Source organism: Heptranchias perlo, chromosome 3 (genome assembly GCF_035084215.1).
Source record: "Heptranchias perlo isolate sHepPer1 chromosome 3, sHepPer1.hap1, whole genome shotgun sequence".
Classification (NCBI taxonomy): domain Eukaryota; kingdom Metazoa; phylum Chordata; class Chondrichthyes; order Hexanchiformes; family Hexanchidae; genus Heptranchias; species Heptranchias perlo.
Genome location: NC_090327.1, coordinates 85,910,303 through 85,929,660, shown reverse-complemented (window position 1 = coordinate 85,929,660; position 19,358 = coordinate 85,910,303). Strand labels below are relative to the sequence as shown.

At 42.2% G+C, this 19,358-nt stretch overlaps 1 protein-coding gene across 4 annotated transcripts in view; it reads left to right on the top strand.

Moving 5' to 3' along the window:
* Positions 1-19,358, top strand: part of LOC137317063 (lethal(3)malignant brain tumor-like protein 4) — a 297,932-nt gene that overhangs the window by 257,833 nt on the left and 20,741 nt on the right. For 3 of the 4 annotated variants that reach the window (XM_067980723.1, XM_067980721.1, XM_067980722.1), the window contains exon 21: positions 15,976-16,145. In XM_067980723.1, the coding sequence (XP_067836824.1) occupies positions 15,976-16,145 (170 nt within the window). Of the gene's footprint in view, positions 1-15,975; positions 16,245-19,358 lie in introns of those variants that run through there. The other variant, XM_067980724.1, reaches the window with a different exon arrangement.

Here is a 19,358-nt window from a genome sequence, read left to right as displayed (position 1 = left end):
GCCTATTCTAAATTATATATGGCCTCCTTTATGCTTCCTGCATTCCTCTTAGCTTTGATAGCCACCCTTTTATGTATAAATCTAGGTCATTTATAGACATGGGGATCAAAAGTGATTCCAACGCTGGCCCTGGTACGTTCCACCACCCAATACCTGTTGGACTGAGATATATCTATTTACTGTAACTCTTTGATGTCTACCCTTCAGCCACCTTTCTATCCATACCACAATTTTCCATTTTATGCCATGGGCCCTAACTTGCCCAACCAATTTCTTATCCAGCACTTTATCAAATGCTTATCAACTACATTTACTGCATCTCCCTGTCTATGCTTTCCATTCTCAATCTCTCAAAATATTCCATTAGGTTAATCAAACATAATCTAGCATTCATAATCTCTGATCAGTCTCTAATTATGGTCTGCAATTATTTTCCTACCACTGATAGGTCCCTGGTTTAACCCTTTCATCTTTTTGAATAGAAATGCAACATTTGCCACTCCCTAGTCCTTTGGCGTAGCTCCAATCTCTAATATATTTTTAAAAATCATGGCTAGCCCTTTCACAACATCACTCATCTCCTTCAATGTTCTGGTATGCATGTCATCTGGTCCTGGACACTCATCAATGTTCAGCACCCATAGCCCCTTAATAACCATTACCTTTTATGCATAAATCTATTGCTTGTCCTTCTACTCCCTCATCCATATCCCTTTGAAGACTTCCTTCACTATCCTCTGCCAATACTGAAGCAGAGTATTCATTAAGTAACTCTAACTGTTTTCAGTGAGGTTCCACTGGTCTCCCACCACAACTGGTGGTGGAAGACCAGCAGAATCCCTGAGGAATTTTGGTCTTAGTGTGTGGAACTCTTTGTCACAAACTGTTGTTGAAGCAGAGTTCATAAATTCCTTTAAAAGTAATGATAGTTGTTTGAAAAAACTGAATATTAAAGGAAATGGCAAGGAAACAAGTGAGTGGGATTAGACAAGATGGCTCATGTGGAGAAAAGTTTGAGAGGGACCAAACCACCAGAGAAACGGCCATTTACACCATTTCTGTGGGAATTCTACCACTTTCCCACTGAAGTTACAGCGGGAGAACCCCTGCAGAACTTTAAGGCTAAATTTCTTAACAGGATTTTTTTCTTTTGTCTGGATAACCGCAGGCATTACGGGCACAGATTATTAAGGTATTGTTGCTCTACTGGTTCCACCAGTAATGCCTTCCACTGATTTAAATATACTGATTAAATACTCCAGTTACTGCTTGCCTTTACTTTGAACCAGAGTAAAACTAGCATGCAGCAAGCACTGCACAGTTTAACCTGACGCTAACACCAGGCTTTACTGCAATGTGTCTACTGCCTCAGCACCAACTACCTGGATATGGTTATAGAGCAGTGCACATAATACCTGCGGTTACCCAGGGAGGTAGTTACTCAGTTGTGCCACCCAATGGCTTTTCAGCTAGAAGGGCAGTCCACCATGAGCGTAGCTCTGCTTCTGTCTCCTAAAGTGACCAGGCATAACATTTTATCCTTAAGAATCCACGAGGATGTGACAGCGGTGATCCATTCCTCAGTGCACCCCTGCATTCAAAATGTTACTGAGACCTTGCTAAGGCATGCACCCCACTATGTACACTTTTGCACCAGACAGGGATACAAGCAGCAAGGCTTCTTTGATATTGGCAGCTTCTTAAGGGTTCAGGTCATCACTGATTGCACAAAGGTCCCCATGCAGGCCAAGTCATGCCATACAAATAGAAAAGAATATTATTCAGACAATGTACAACAGTGTATGATGTCAATTTGAGCATATTTCACGTTAATGCAAGGTATCCTAGGAGGTGCTATGACTCTTACATTTTGTGACATTCCAACATGCAAGATCGGTTCCAGGGAGACAGCAGGCTGGATGGATGCCTTCTGGGGAATTCCAACTATCTTTTCTGACCTTAGGTGAGGGTAATCATCTGGGCAAAGGAGCACTGCAGTGAAGCTCATGCCAAAATCAGGATTGTGAGCAGTGTTTTGGTGTTTTGAAGCACCCTTCTGTTGAGGGAGCACCTTGCAATGTGCAGCAAAGAAAACATCCGAAATAGTGATGGTGTGCTGCTTGCTTCATAATCGAGAGAGGTGTGAACATGCAGGAGACTGATAAACAGCAGCTTTCAATAAATGAGCATGATGAAGACAGATTGACCAATGTGGCTGATGTGCATGAGTCAGTAGCATCAGCTGATCATTACCACATTCTTCAGCTTAGCTGCAGCTGTTATTGTTGAAATGTCATGGGGTCAATGATGGCGCCCTGCAATTCGTAGCAAAGCTGTGGTTCTTCACTAGGTAGCTGCCAGCTGTTTTCCACCAATCGAAGACAGTGTCCACACACGACACCCCCCATCACCCACCTACCAACAACCTCTTTCAATCAGTACGCAACTCTTCCAATCAGATGCTTCCTCTCACCCTCACACATTACCACTGTTGCACACCCACAACTCACAGGCCACACATACTGGCAGCTATTCAATCATGACAGCCACATCACCCAAACATCTTGCAGGACACTCACTGACACACATCCCGCTTTCGTGCAGGAGAAGGTGACGCATAACAGGAGGCAGCAAGTGGCAGTGGCTCCATGGAACATGAACCTGCTGTCCTCTCTCAGGATGACAGAATTCCTGACCCACCCCTGCCAGTCCGCCAGTGCCCTTGTTGCCTGTCAGCGAGCCAGCCCACCCCCTGTAGAGTATTGAAACTTTATTATAGGAAGATAGGAACAGGAGTAGGCCATTTAGACCCTCGAGCTTTTTCCGCCATTCATTGAGATCATGGCTGATCTGTGACCTAACTCCATATACCCGCTTTAGCCCCATATCCCTTAATGACAAAAATCTATCAATCTCAGATTTAAAATTAACAATCGAGCTGGCATTAACTGCTGTTTGCGGAAGAGAGATCCAAACTTCTATCACCCTTTGCATGTCGAAGCATTTCCTAACTTCACTCCTGCAAGTCCTGGCTCTAATTTTTAGGCTATGTCCCCTAGTCCTCGTATTCAACTATAGGAGACCTCCAGAAACAGGTACAAATGCATCAGCAGCCAGAAGTAATAATCCACCAACAAACCTGTAACTCCTGGATGATCCCTTAAAATAGCGTTGGTGGTGGGAGAGGGTCCTCCATGCCATTTAAGACCTGTTCAGACTGTGCCAGGTTAAGACAGTGCGTTGGCTGGAGTGTTGAGATCCAAAATCGCATCTGTCCCTTTAGATCAGGGTTGCACACTGATCTACCGCATATTCTCCCTACTTTACATGGTGCCAGCATTCGTTACCTGCGGGTGTGCGAACGCCTTAACCAAGATTGCATCCAGCGAACGTCACGTTAGAAGTGTGCGCACACATTCCGGATACCATTTTGGGTCCTTAGTAGTTTGCGTAGCGTCTACACAATGGGTGCTACGTGTTAATTGTATCCGTATGATTTATATCAGTTAGTGTTAATTGTATTCAGGTGGTGCATATCAATTGGGGATTTTCATATCCATTTATAAGAGAGCTGATCTAGGGTGTGGTGTGGGTGTAATGTGGAGTTCTGTGAATAAAGGCTTGGAAACAATTGAAGACCAGGCTCTAGTATTCTATACTTCACCACCTGGCTACCCAGTTTATTACAATATGCGGCCCAATTTAAAGCCCTAGCTGTCTGTGAGGGTCAACACGTGCCTATCTTTTCCACCCACAAAACTATGGAAAATCGTGGAGAGTGCCCCTGCAAATTCCCAATGTGCAAAGGTGATGAGGCATTGTGCTGGGAGCATACATTCAGAAAATTATCCCTATAATTTCTCTTGTTCTTCAGTTCTTCACAGTTGTTTAAATGGTCACAGCTCTTTTATGATAATTATTAAAACTGTTTGTAGGTGTCTTACAGTCCCCATGCTGAATCAGCTTTTTTTTAGCTGTTAATCTGAGTGATGCAGGGATTTAATTATTGTCTAGCACAGGGGTCAGGCCACAACTGAGTTGTGCTGGTGGTCACTAATTATTTGTCTTATTAGTGGCAACAGTTGCAGCAGTGGAGAAATTAATTCCTAATTGTTTAGCTCAAGGTGACTGTAGCTAAAAGTAACTAAAATTTACTCATGTTGGGAAGCTCAAATGTGGAAACAAAAACCAAGCTATCGGGTCGTATATTTTAAAGATAAAAAGAAAAAGCACAACTTACGAGAATCATAAATAAAAATAGAGTATTGGAAAATGCACACCGAGTCAGTCAGCATCTTACAGAGAAGGATAGGTTGGTGTTCGAGTGAGACCTTTTATCAGAATTTCAGCAGGGTCATATATTTTGTTGCTGGACAGTAGTGAAATGCCTGCTTAAATCATAGGATTAAACAATGTAAGAATCGAGTGAAAATAGTTTTGAAGATGTTTATTATAATAAATGTTAGATCTTAATTTTGGAGTATTTATAGATGATTGACTATTCTGACATTGTTTAACCTTGTAGTGATATAAGCATTTTAGCGGAGACTCAGATAGCATGTAACCAATTAACCTTGTGTTAATTTCTTTCCTATGGTATGTTAAGTGGGGATGGTTACAGAAACATTTCGACGTAATGAGGGTTTGATCTCTACCATGAAATATTATGGCTGAGTAAAGACTTTCACACTATTTAATATTGTTATTTAAACTGGCAACTCAACAGACTAGAGCAATAAAAATGTATGACCCACTAATTTGCCGTTTTTTTCTCTGCATTGAGGCTTCAACATGAGTATAGAAATGTCTCAGGAACCTTGAGCAAATAATCAGAAAAGCCTGATCAAAGTCAAGCGGAATGACTAGATGTGTCTTCTCCAGAGGTTGCTGTTCTGTCTCTGCCAGACACAGAAAACCTTTTGAGAAATTGCTGTGATACTTGAGTGCAATCAATCTTACAGGTGAATAGGGCATGATAAATGTTATTTGAATCTATCAGGTTCAGACCTTACCTCTTAACAAATAGCTTCTGCAATGCAGCTCAGTAATTAAATGTATAATTAAATGAGTTGGTTTCCCAAACAATTTATTTTAATGCTACAATTTGAGACACTGCTTTTTTTTCCCTGTTCATTCATTTTAATAAACGTACATTGACAGTAGGTGATGGCAAGGAGCACAGTGAAATGTTTCGAGTGCCTCAGGAGTGATGAATAGAATCTGAATCTGAGATGTGTTAGAATTCTTTATTGGAAAACTTAGGGGAAGGGCAAGACTCAGAGTAATGGATGTCACCATGCTTGAAAAGAGTTGGAGAAGGCAGGATAAACTAGGTGACACAAATTTTCGGTTTTAAAAACTTGTAGATTGTAGGAGAAAGGGAAGAATGATGGAGATATGAGGCTGGACGCTGAGAGAATGAGGGAAAATTTTAGTGTTGAAGCCTACGTCACCACCCTGACCAGGATTTCCCGCTCCTGCCTGGACCGCCGCAGGCCGCTCTTTCCTCCCCCACCCCCGCATGCAAATGACGGCATGGGTGCAGGGCCCAGGTCCCCAGCAGATTTTCTTGGCATCTGCCCCACTTACTGCTGTTTCCTGGGGCCATATGGAAGCATCAGTAATGGTCTTATGGTCAGGGACTGGAAGGACCTAGTAAAGGGCACCTCTCCCTCCAATTTGGACTCAGCAAACCAGCTGAAGGCCTCACTCTCGGCTGCGGCCTTCAGTGGGAGCTTTGATGGAGCCTTTGGGACTCTTCTTCCCTTTTAAGCGATGCTCCTGCCTCTTCTGGTGCTACAGCGGCACCCCTGGGATTTCCTTTCTGGAGGGCTTCCACCTGGTGGTGGGAATCCTGTCGAGAACTTGCTCCGACCCAGGGAAACAGGCTGGGATCGGGGCGGATTCGGAGGGGCGGGCAGAAGTGCCATCCCACCAGAACTTCACGCAAAAGAGGAGAATCCAACCCAAGGAGTTGCACAGTTTTGGTGTTCTGGGAAAGGATAAGTAGGAGACAGGACGATGGGGTAGATCTCGACTTTGTGCGATAGAGTAAAATGGGTGACAGCGATTCGGTAGCTTGTTTTACATCTTTCCCGATTCTTATTTCCATTGACTTCAATAGAAATAAAAATCGGGAGAGATGTAAAACGGGCTACCAGTTCGCTATCATCCATTTTACACTATCGCACAGTCAAAATTACCCCAATAAGTCTGAATTTCAGGAAGCAAGAAGAACATGCAGGTAAGCATATTTGGTACTTCAAAGAACAATATTTTCCTCTGCTCGCTAATCTTAGTGAAAAAGTCAGCATGTGTATAAAGTGAAGGAAAATACAGCAGACAGTGTTTAAGCTGATGAAAAAGTGACTTTGCTGTCGTAAAAGCTGCACAGTGAAATCTGTAAATTAGGGACACCTAAGGGACTTGCATGAGGTATCGTTTATTTGCAGGTATCCCTATTTTCAAAATGGTCATTGTATGTACAGTAAACTGGATGAGCCAAATATCCCGGGATTGACTGTATCTCCTGCAGCGTTCCTACTTTTTTCGCCCTCACCTGGGATCGTGCCTAATTCTGGAGCCCTGCCAGCAGGATATGATTTCAATTCATTTTCTGTTCATTGGGTTTCCCAGTTCATTGCCATCCCGGGGTCCTTTTCCATTGAGGGAGGGACCCTAGAATCATAGAAATTTACGGCACAGAAGGAGGCCATTTGGCCCATCGTGTCTGTGCCAGCCGAAAAAGGGCTATCCAGCCTAATCCCACTTTCCAGCTCTTGGTCCGTAGCCTTGTAGGTTACGGTACTTCAGGTGCATATCGAAGTACTTTTTAAATGCAATGAGGGTTTCTGCCTCTACCACCCTTTCAGGCAGTGAGTTCCAGACCCTCACCACCCTCTGGGTGAAAAAAATTCTCCTCAACTCCCCTCTAATCCTTCTACCAATTACTTTAAATCTATGCTCCCTGGTTATTGACCACTCTGCTAAGGGAAATAGGTCCTTCCTATCCAATCTATCTAAGCCCATCATAATTTTATACACCTCAATTAAATCTCCCCTCAGCCGCCTCTGTTCCAAATAAACAACCCCAGCCTATCTCACCTCATGGCTAAAATTCTCCAATCCTGGCAACATCCTCGTAAATCTCCCTTGTGCAATCTCTCGTGCAATCACATCTTTCCTGTAATGTGGTGACCAGAACTGTACGCAGTACTCTAGCTGTGGCCTAACTAGTGTTTTATACAGTTCTAGCATAACCTCCCTGCTCTTACATTCTATGCCTCAGCTAATAAAGGAAAGTATCCCGTATGCTTTCTTAACCACCTTATCTACCTGTACTTGGACCCCTAAATCTCTCTGCTCCTCACCCAATTTATATGGACTTCCAGAAGGTATTCGATAAGGTTCCATATAAGAGACGATTAACAAAAATGAGAGCACATGGAATTAGAGGCAACCTATTGACACAGGTAGGGAAATGGTTATGAGGTAGGAGACAGAGAGTAAGGATATGTACTCCAATTGGCAGGATGTTACTAGTGGTGTCCCCCTGGGATCTGTACTGGGGCCTCAGCTTTTTATATATTTATAGATGACTTAGCCAAAGAAATAGAGAGCCATAATATCCAAGTTTGCTAACGACACTAAGTTATGTGCCACAGTAAATGTCCTACCTGTCCTGCTACCTTCAGGGATCTGTGGACATGCACTCCAAGGTCCCTCTGTTCCTCTACACTTCTCAGTATCCTACCATTTATTGTGTCCTGTTCCTGAGATCAGCTATGTTGGCAGCCTGCACAGGGCGAGATGGCAGCTGTAGGGCCGCAGTGCCTGGGAGATCTCAGCCAAATTGGGGGGGGATTAATGTCCTGCAGACCCCTGTCCAGGACCCCCTCCCTCCGTGTGCTGTAGCTGTTAATGTTTGAAGTGCTAGGAGATGGGTAGGGGGCTGTTAACAGCTCATCAATACTTGATGTACTGGTGGAGTAGAGTTGCCAACTGGTTAGAGGCATGATCACTTGATGTTCTGACCACGACATCTAACCATGTGATGTTGGATCGCGTGACATCAGGTCACATGACATTGGATCAAATGACATCTGATCACATGACTTCTACAAATGTTATTGGATATACTGTACCGTATAAAGGTTGGGTCCCCTGCATTTGCGTATCTCGGCCAGCAACTATTGTGTGAGAAGTTTCAAGAACCAGGAGGCCATCCATGAGCAGACAAAGAGGGGAAACCATTCTCTCCATCTCTCCCCCCAGTCTCCATCTCTCCCTCCCCTATTCCCTAGTGTCCTTCTCTCCCCCCAGTCTCCATCTCTTCCCCCCACGTTCCCCATCTCATCCCCATTCCGCAGTCTCCCTCTCTCCCCAACTTTTGAGCCCCTCCCCAACTTTTGACCCCCCCCCCCTTGATTTCAGGCCGCTTTCCCCCGTCCCGCAATTTCAGGTTCCCACCCCACCCACCCCCAACGATTTCAGAGCCCCCGATTCCCAACTCCTCCAGTGAGATTTGACATTGTCCAGTACAGTGCCTGCCTTTTGTGTAATGGGGAGTTCATTACCATAGCAGCAGAGAAACCGCTCCATCCCTGGGATAGAGCTGTGCAAGCATTCATTCCCAGAGAGTGAGTGGTTTCTCTGCCACTATGGATGCAGGGTAAAAAGATCTCTATTCCACAAAAGCTGTTTTTTTTCACCCGCTGCCGCCTAACACTTACATGCGTGTCCGGTGTTTCAAGTTGTAAACAGACGCAGTGTATTGAAGGCTGTCCATCGTTCGTAATTTGTGAGTGTCCGTTGTTTCAAGGTGCAGCTTGTATATTTTACAATATATGTTATTTGGGACTGTCAATGAATGTCCCTTTTTTGCAGGTGTCCCTTTTTTGGAGGTGTCCGTTTGTACAGATTTCACTGTACTGTGCTGCTTTATGTGTATGACTTTGACGGACGTTTGATAGATTGCACAGAGTTCTAGATAACCTTTTACAATTCTCTTTATCAGCCTACAATAATCTCGTGAATCTTTGGGGTAGATTTTCATCTTCACCGCCTGGGCAGTAATCTGGTGGAGCCACTTGCCTGCCCGTTATAGAACCCGCCTGATTTTCATTCAACTGAAATGAATGGAATTAAAATCAGGCACATTCTATGATGGGTGGGTGATCTACTCTGCCAAATTACTGTCCAGGGGGTGAAGACAAAAATCTACCCCCTTGTCTGGATTTCACCCCAGTAAGCATATTCCCAAATATGAATCAAAAGAGCTGTCCAGCAAACAGTCACCAGGATAGCAAGATACCAGTGCTGCAGTTTCCAGCAGTGTGGTGCTGGCAGGTGCCTGAGTTTGACCGGTTGTGGTACAAGTACCTACTCACCCCATACAAATGAGATGGCATCCCACTGACCCCGCATCCTCCAGTGGAGTCAGCGCAGGAGAGCACCAGCGGGCACCAATCCCAGCATAACTGCCCACGGACTTTCAGGCCCAGCGACTGTGTAAAGGGAGGCTAAGAAGTCAGATGGGACACAGTGTCTCTGTGAACTGTTTGGATGTTAGATGTGGGAGTGTAACTATTGAAGTAACTTTTGGACAAGTGGTGGTCTGGTTGCTGTGTTGAAATCAAAATGTCACTTTTTAATTTTTTTTAAGAGCGAAAATCTATTGATTGTGAAGTAAAAGAAATGCTTAAAGTAACCAGAATGCATCAATTTTAATTTTAAAAATTCCAAATATTTCAGGAGACCTTGAGCCTGGATCTTCTGGAAATGCACTACCCATTTTATGCCTTCCACATTCGGATTTCCCCCTACTGGTTTTCATGTAGTTATGTATTTTTCCAATACATTGAAGGAACATTGGGTACACCAACAGCTTAAGTTACAAGGTCGTTTTCAGGTGTCATACGTACATAATGAGGACTGTTCTAGAGTTGTCAACTTCTTGGGGGCTGTGTCAATTTTTTTTGAAGCTATTGGTTTGTTAGTTTTCTACATTGGCACGTATGTGGCTGAACTGGCTGAATTGGCAGTAATTCACAAGTGACCACTATGTATAGATGGAATGTCTGACTGACAGTTGATGTAATGAGAGCTGATGTAATGATCCAACACGAATGATTTAAATAATTTAATGAATTGCTTCCTCCAGTTCACTATTTCAATACAGTGACATTTCTTACTGATCTGCTATTTTTTTATAAGGCAATTTATCCCATCCTCCACTTGAACATATCTGGGTCAAAGTTCACGTACAAATCTGTTAACACAGGGTCGTTGATTGATAGCTCTGACATTTTAAATCAATGGTACTGTCATTCTCTACATTAACCAGGAATCGCAAATGATGGGAGCAGTTAATGATGATTAACTCTTCTATACAAGTGGAATTGTCACAGAATGTCCACAATTGGCTGGACTAAGTGCCTGTAGTATAGAATACAGTGGTAACCACTGTATAGAGGATAATTACATTAAATTGTACAAGCTATTGACCATGAAGTATGACTGCCGCAGGCAAATGACAATGCCATGCAAATGATCCTAAGTACTAATAAATGTTATGCCCTGCACTACTTTCTGTTTGCTTGTCTGTCAACTACTTTCACCCTAATACATCTTCAAAGACATTGCAGTTTCTTCCATATACTAATTTTACAAAAAAAATTCCACAAATATGAAGCCAGTTTCCCCACTTTGTAACTATACCAATATTAATGAATAGCAGAAAATATGTCCAATTGTGGCTGTGACAGTAATAGAGCATAAAACATGACTGATTTCTGCTAAAAGTGGGCTCCTAGGACTGGATTTTGTGTCCTGCTATTACCAATTTTGGGTTGCTAGCATCCATCATCACTCTGGAGAGCTTCCACCGGAGGTGACGGTGGATGTTGAATACCCAAAATGACGCTGCAGCCATTTGACTCCTCCCCACTCCCGCTTGAGGCGAAAGACACAGCAGTGCAAGTACTGCTAGGAACCAACTGCTAGCATGCAAATAAGCCTGACTTTGGTTCAGCACTCACCAAGATGGGCGGACGCAAAGCCTGCCTCACCATTGATCCAGCATGATTTCCATGAAGGGGGCAATTTTATTAAAAATAATGGTTGGATTATCGTAGGCATTGTGCATCCAAATTTTTAGTATGCGCTCCCAGCAGGCAAGTCTCCCTGCTGGGAGTAATCTTGACAAGTATGAGTTTCATCCAAAAACATAATTGATAAAAGGATTTTGTTTAAAAAGAGGCTTTATAGGTAATAAAAGTCAATTTTGAATAATTGTAGTAGCTAGTTGTGCTAATTAGCAGCATGTGCTAATTTCTTGTACTATTACTTGAAGCACAAATTTCTGCATCTTGCAAAGAGCATTTGTAATAGATACAAATAAATACAGTTAAGAAACAAGAATCATTATGCTACACGTGTGCTTTCCATAAAACCAGTGTACTGTAAGAAAATGAAGCACTTCTGAATTTTAACAAAATCTGAATCTTTTATTTAAAAGTTACAGTCCAATATTCTGCTGTATAGTACTCCATTATATAATTGTGATGTACATTATTTGTGGAACAAATAATCAGTACAGATTCATAATGTGTAAAATAATGGAACAGACTCACGTGGTGGAACTGTATGGCTTTTAGAAAAGTTAATGGGCTGTCAGAAACCATTGAAAATACTCTGTGTTAAATTGCACGTTTCATGGCCACATAATTGGTAACCTTATTGAAATTTCTACAGGATACTTGGCAGCAGAGAGAGCAATCATGCTAAATGTGGGTCATAATAATCATTCAGCAAGAAAAATATTTCTTAGGCAGGCCATATGATTTAGAGCTGAGCCAGTTCACAGTCAGCTTCCTGGAATCACTGGACTGATGGAAGCCCATTTTTAATTGTGATTGGCTGAAGAGAGTATTGAATGTTATGATTAATGTGGAAATTATCTCTTGTTTACCCTTGAATTATTTATGTAATATATGCTGGACATAAAATTTCCTCATAACCAACTACCAATCATTCCTTAATAAACCTGCAGAAATTATACCACAATCTTCACAGTCTTTAATTTGTTAATATAAACTTAATTTCACATCAACAACATGGAGCACGCTGACAGCTGCTATATGACAAAAACTGATCTCCAACTAAATAAAACTGCCACATAAAAATAGTATATATTAAATATAAGAAAAATGACAGATATATTAGTGTGTGATTTCATGCCTGTAATCTCTTCTTAGACCTTCACTTATGCTTTATATCATCTGAACTCTTCCGTGAGACGACTGCTTAATGAATACTTCTGTGTATCCATCATCTTCTATTTATTTTTCTTATCTAGTTTTATGTATCCATATCTGCATTGAATAATTAAAGGTGTTTTGTCTGGAGACTGGTTGATACAATGAGTTAAATCATTGCCCTTTCATCACAGGGACCTGGGTTCCATTCTAGCCCAGGTTTATAGAATGAAGGTGTCCTCGCTCTGAAGATTGTATGGTCCTGATATGGTTTTCCCTCCTCCCCCCCCCCCCCCTCCACCCCGATCTTGCCCTGGCATTAGATAGGTGGAGCACCTCAGAAGTTCACTCCCCCGTGCAGGCCGAGGTACGCCCTGGTTTGATGGACCGGGTCATCATTTGGGCCCAATCGTTCCCTGACGCAGGTCTGACCCCTGGTAGGGCCTTGCACTGGAAGTTGAGGGCAGAAAGAAAGGTGCAGCTGCACACCTGATGGGCATGCAGGAGTGGGATTGACCACCAGGGCCTTTTGGCTGCTTTTGGAGAACAGCAATTAAAAGACCTCCAACCCCAAAAATCTGATAGGTCCTGTAAGAAAAGGAAGGCCGCTTACCTGTTTGTACTTAATTACCTTGCTGCCTGGCCACCTCAGATCCTCCTATCCGAGGCGTTACCAGATGCCGATTCCACCACCAGCCTCTTATGGCACCACTGGAAATGGATGGCTATGAAGCTTCCTATTTTCTTCACACAGCACTTGGAAAATAAATAAATTGGAAACTCCTGGAGTGGGGGAGGGTGCAAGTTATTAGTATTGCCTGCAGGATGGCAGGAATTTGGGGCAAAACCTGAATCTGTCAGGTTTCCACCCTATTTATGGTCCTTTAGAAATCCCGATCAACCGGAGTGACGAGTCTTTTGACCCCAACCTCCCTCCACGTTGAGGGTGAGTCTGGGTGACATTACTGGGCTACCCTGCCCAATATACCCTCCTAAGGCTGAGAGCAGGCGTGCATACTGAACTTTCCTCTTGGCCCCAAATGTCTGAGGCAGCAAAGGTAATCAATCCCAGAGGGGTGCCGCTCCAATTTTCCAGCACTTCTTTGGGATGGGTGCCTCTCTTACTCCATAACAGGTGCGAGCCATCTGCCTGATTATTAAACTGACCCCATCCCTGGCGTTTAGGATGGAGTCAATGTCCTTGGTAGTCAGCATTCCTAAATCAAACCCCACTAGACTTGTAGCAGGCACCCTGGAATTTCAGGTCCATAGTGTTTTCCTCACCTATTGCAAGGTAGATAAATAAATGGGGGTAGAATTTCTACGGGGCTTCATCAGTCTCCTGTCAAAGTTAGGACAGGAAATGGTGAGAACCCCAACAGAAATTCCACCCCATAGGTTTGTTTCCGTCACACACCACAGTTACATATATAGAAACATAGAAAATAGGAGCAAGAGTAGGCCATTTGGCCCTTCAGGTCTGCTCCGCCATTCAAAACGATCATGGCTGATCGTCTAACTCAGTACCCTGTTCCCGCTTTTTCCCCATATCCCTAGATCCCTTTAGCATTAAGAAATATATCTATCTCCTTCTTGAATACATCTAATGACTTGGCTTCCACTGCCTTCTATGGTAGAGAATTCCACAGGTTCACCATCCTCTGAGTGAAGAAATTTCTCCTCATCTCGGTTCTAAATGGCATACCCCGTATCCTGAGACTGTGACCCCTGGTTCTGGACTCCCCAGCCATCGGGAACATCCTCCCTGCATCTAGTCTGTCTAGTCCTGTTAGAATTTTATACGTTTTGATGAGATCATCTCTCATTCTTCTAAACTCAAGTGAATATAGGCCTAGTCAACCCAATCTCTCCTCATACGTCAGTCCTGCCATCCCAGGAATCAGTCTGGTTCTGTGTGTTTTACAGAGGGAGATGGCAGTTTCACTTTTCACTACAGATCCAGGTGTTTGACTTGAGTTTCTGTAAGTCTTTTATTATTTCGTTCTCTCGTGTGTAAATTAAACCCAGGAATCAACCGCTGTGGTTAAACCAACTACTTTTATTTAACCACGAAGGTGGTTTCGAAGAGCTGGCAGCTACAGTATCAAATTGGCAGAATGTTCAGGAAATGCCAATTTTCTCAAGAAAATTCACATCTATTATATACATAAATGTTTTTATATATATATATATCTACATTTATCTGTTTAATATATTTATCTGGCTATTATAGCAGGCCAGAGGCTGGGTATTCTGCATTGAGTGGTGCACTTCTGACTTCCCAAAGCCTCTCTACCACCAACATGGCACAAGTCAGGAGTGTGATGGAATACTCCCCACTTGCCTGGATGGGTGCAGCTGCAACAGATGGCGGCCAAAAAGAATTTTAAAAAAAATATTTTGAGCAATTTCATTGGTTACCCTTCCCTTTTTTTTATTGGTAGCTGTTTGCAGACTGCCCATTTTTTATTCACTTTTATTGGATTTCACGATTGGTAGTTTTTGTTACTATTTGCAGTTTGGAACATTCTCTACCTGTACTGATGTGATTTGTTGCTGTTTTATGAATATAAAGTTTTAGTCAGTTAGGTACAAGTGTGAGGCAGCGGATGGTAGAGTGAGGCAGCAGAAGGGGAAGATACAGCAGGATGGAGGATTGAAAGGTAGAGGAGGATTGGAGGTCTTGGAAGAAGGTGGAGAAGTGTTGATCAAACTGGTGTTGCATATGTGGAGTCAAGACCAAGGGCAATGCTCAGGTCAAACAGGGTTAGAGGGTGGGGGGATAACTGGAACCAGGCCAAATAATGGGGAGAGAGGAGAGAAGATGGGAGGAGGGAGTGAAGGAAAGGGGGAGAGGAGGAAGCTGGGGAAAAGATACCTCCTATCAGCCAGGAATATGTTCATTACTATCTTCCTGTGTATCATGTGCTTTAAAAAAAAGATGAGATAGGATAAAGTACTAAGCAAATTTATAATGATAATCAAGGCCTCTGATATATAATTTACAAGAAAAAATGGACATAATCATGTAATTTTGACCCATCACTCCCAAAATACTGTGTAATAAAATGGATTTTACACATTCAATGCAAATCAGTGGCCCTGATGATATAATGCACATTGATTAACGTAAAGCAGCGAATCCTCCAACTCACCCAGGTAACACAACAGAACATCTGCTTTCTCTCGCTCGCTCTCTCTCTCTCTCTCTCTCTCTATCTATATATATATTTATATATATATATAGAGTGTGTGTGTGTGTGTGTGTTCTGAAAATCCAGTATATAGTGTTCATCTAATCAAGCCCAGATGCCCATATGACTGACTTCCACAAGTATATTAAAATTTCAAATTAATGTTTTTCATGTGGTTTTCACTCAGGCACATGGATACAATATTACTCAGCTGATCAGCAATTAATGAGTTTTCTTTCCTTCCAGGCAGTTGATCATAAAAATGCACTGCAGCATTATCACATCAAATGACCCATTCTCTAAATTATTTCTCTTCAAATAATGACTGGCTGAATCTTTGACACTAATTCTTATCAATTATGCAGCAAGCTACCTCAATTACAAAAATGAGCTTTCTGGCAGAAAATTCTTTTTTTTTAGATAGTGTCGCTGAAAATATAAGTATTTTATTATATATTTATTCAAAGTGCAAAAAAGATTGCTTCTGGAAAAGTGAGTCATTCCTTCTTGCCTTTCTTTTCCAGATCTTTCTGTTGACAGTATGCAGCAAGCTCTCCACCAGTCCGTCTTCATGTCAGCCATGTCTGCTCACCCAGTTCGTGATCTCCCACTTTGCTGGGAGCAACACTGCAAACTACTGCCCGGTGTGGTGAACTTTCAAGCCAGCAAGGTGTCCAAGTGGAGTATTGATGAGGTACAAAGAGCTGGCACAATCGGGTTTACTAAGGAAGATGAGGAAAAATTATAGACTCTGCACAATATCAAGAAAAATAAATTGTTGGCACGTATGAAATATCACTTAAGCTACTATTTAGAAACAGTATACTATTTAATCCTGAAAAATATTCAGGAATACATGAAGCACTCTAACATTTTGTACTTTATGCAGTGGTTCGGGCCTCGAAAGTCCATGGGAAGGGGAAGCTTGCATTAGTGCCAGGATGCACCTTCCAGTAGCCTCCACCACTGACCCCACTTAAGCTCACAGACGGGCCATAAGTAGCAGGCCTTTGGTAGGTTGGCAGCACATCTGGGGTGCTCCCATGCCAAAGTGGCTAAAACGTCTGACGGAACTATGCTGGTCAGAGGTTTCTCCCACCCCTGAAAGAAATCTTTGATGTACCCTTTGCTGCTTTTAATAAAATACTTTTTGATCTTCATCTTCAGGGATCCGGGCCCTAATCCTGGAACCCCAAGTGGGCTTCTGTCAATGAGATCTACCTGTGTCAACCCTACATCAAGTCACAACTGAGGACAGGGTTGCAGGAATTCCTGACTTAGGGGTTGGGTGGAGGCTGGGGTGGGTGGCCAAAGCCATACATGAAACATTGGCACAAAGCCTGGACCAGGTGTTTCCAAGTCCCAGCTTAGTTTGTGGCCACTCCAGCAAACTCTTGAAAAGTTACACTGGGAGTTCACCAGAACAGCCATATATTTTCAGCCCCATGAACTCTAAATCACCAGTTGATACTTCTCAAGAGCAACCAACAGAACTTCTTTATGACAGTGCAGCAGTGTGATGGATAACAGGCATAGCTGCAAAATACATTAGTGTTGGTTTGTTTAATGTGAGTAACATTGCACATTCTTGAAATATTTAAAACAATTGGGGTAATTTTGACTCTCCCGATTTTCAATTCCATTGAAGTCATCCCATCGGGAGAGATGTATAACGGGCAGTGGATCCCATATTGCCCAAAGTTAAAATTACCTCCCAATGAAAATATTGTTCAGAAATTCCTCACCCAGTTTAAAATCGTAGTTTTTAAAAAGCTGTAAAGCTTGAAATTCCTTTGTAATAAATTTCCTAAACATTAACAGAAAGCACAAAAAATGATTAACAGGATTTAACATCAAACCTTCAAACATTGGCATAAGAAAGCAATATATGCAATTGCATGCAAACTTATTTTGTAGGAATGGGGAAATCAATTGGATGGATTGGAATGTCACCCCTTTTCTAAGTTGGTGATGTCATTTTGATTTTCCATGCTGATTCAGAAATAGGAAACAGCATGTATAGCAACATCTGCAAGGTTGGTGCCTGGGATGGGATGGGGGAAGAAACATTATTGTCCATATATAAGTATCAGCTTGGCTCAGTGGTAGCACTCTGATTTGAGTCAGAATGTTGTGGGTTCAAGATCCACTCCAGGACATAATCTAGGCTGATACTTCAATGCAGCACTGAGGAAGGCTTTTGGATGAGACATTAAACTGAAGCCCTGTCTAACAGTTCATGAGGATATAAAAATCCTGTAGCACATTTCACAGAAGAATAGGGAGTTCTCCCATTGTCCTGACCAACATCCATCCCTCAACCACCATCATCAATAGCAGATTATCTGATTATTTATCTTATTGCTATTTGTGGGACCTTGCTGTGCTCAAATTGACTGCCATGTTTGCCTACAAAACAACAGTGACTACTTTTCAAAAGTAATTCATTGGTGGCAAGGTACTTTGGACTGCCTGAGAACGTGAGTGGTATTATATAGATGTAGGTTCTTTCTTTACAAAACATCAAATGGCTAAATCGTATCAGCTTTCAAATCAACATGTCTGAGTTACTTGAGTCTTCTGCTAACACTGAAGAATGGAATTCAGTGGTACGAGATATAAGAAGTGGAATTAAATCCTCTGGACATGGAGCAACACAACCAACCTCCACAGTAAAACACTACGGAAGAACAACAAAATTCTGCGACTGACAGAAACCCATGGAAAACAGACATCCATATACTTCAAAATGAATGATAAATTAGTCACAGATGATGACATGAAAAACCAAAAGTGACATTACAATCCTCACTCATTGCCCACGACTGATCCAAAAAATACACACCCTTCAGACAATTATACAATTTCTTCACTGTAAAAAAAAATGACAAGATATAATTTGAATTAGAAACTAGACTTAATTTGACAAAGCACTGACAGATACCTCTCACTGGAATTAATTATCGCATCAGTTTAAATTGTGTGACATGCCCCAAACCCTATCCAAAGATACTCATATAATAAAGCATAATACCATAAATGGTACATTATGAAGGATCCTTCACACAAGCTAAAGTTTGCATTTTCAACACCTACATTTATCTCACACTCATGAAGCAATTTCTTTCAAAATGGTTGCTGCTACAGTATTGTATACTTATTTAATTTAGATTGCATCTAAACTGACACTTCAGTGCATGACTGAGGGAGTGCTGCATTGTTAGAGACATCTTTTAGTTGAACCAAAGTTCGATCTGCCTGTTCAAGTAAACATAAAAGATCCATGGCACTACTCCAACAACAACAAAAACTTGCAATTGTAAATGGAGTTTCTGCCGCACTGCTGGTGAATTTATGGCAGCGAAGCGGGATCAGCTCTGAGGAATTTCCCAGCCCATGTCAACATTTAAGAGCAGGTTAGATAGGTAGCTGAAGGAAAAGGCAGTAAAAGGTCCTGGGAATAGAACAGGCCCATGGGATTAGGACTGCTGCTTGTGTGGAGTATAAACACCAACACAGACTGGTTGGGCAAAATATCCTGGTTTGGTGTTGCAATTTCTATGTATCTCCATGTACAATACTGTGTATTGGAGGAGAAATTCTTCAAGTCACTAGTATTATTTGAGGCTTATTAATTTTGTACTTATATCTTCTAGTGCTGTAATTTTGGAAGGAAAATTCAAAATGCTCTTGGAGTGGAGCCTTGCTACATGAGATCGCAGGTCAGAGAATTAGGGCTACAGTGTTTTGCTTTACCTCTGACTCATGCTCCCATCCAGAGCTAAGTTCATCCTACATTCTAAGTCAACATTTATCTTAATCTTGCTTCTCAATATTTTAAACAACTTGCATTTATATAGTGCCTTTAATGTAGAAAATGTACCCAGGCACTTCACAAAGGACACTG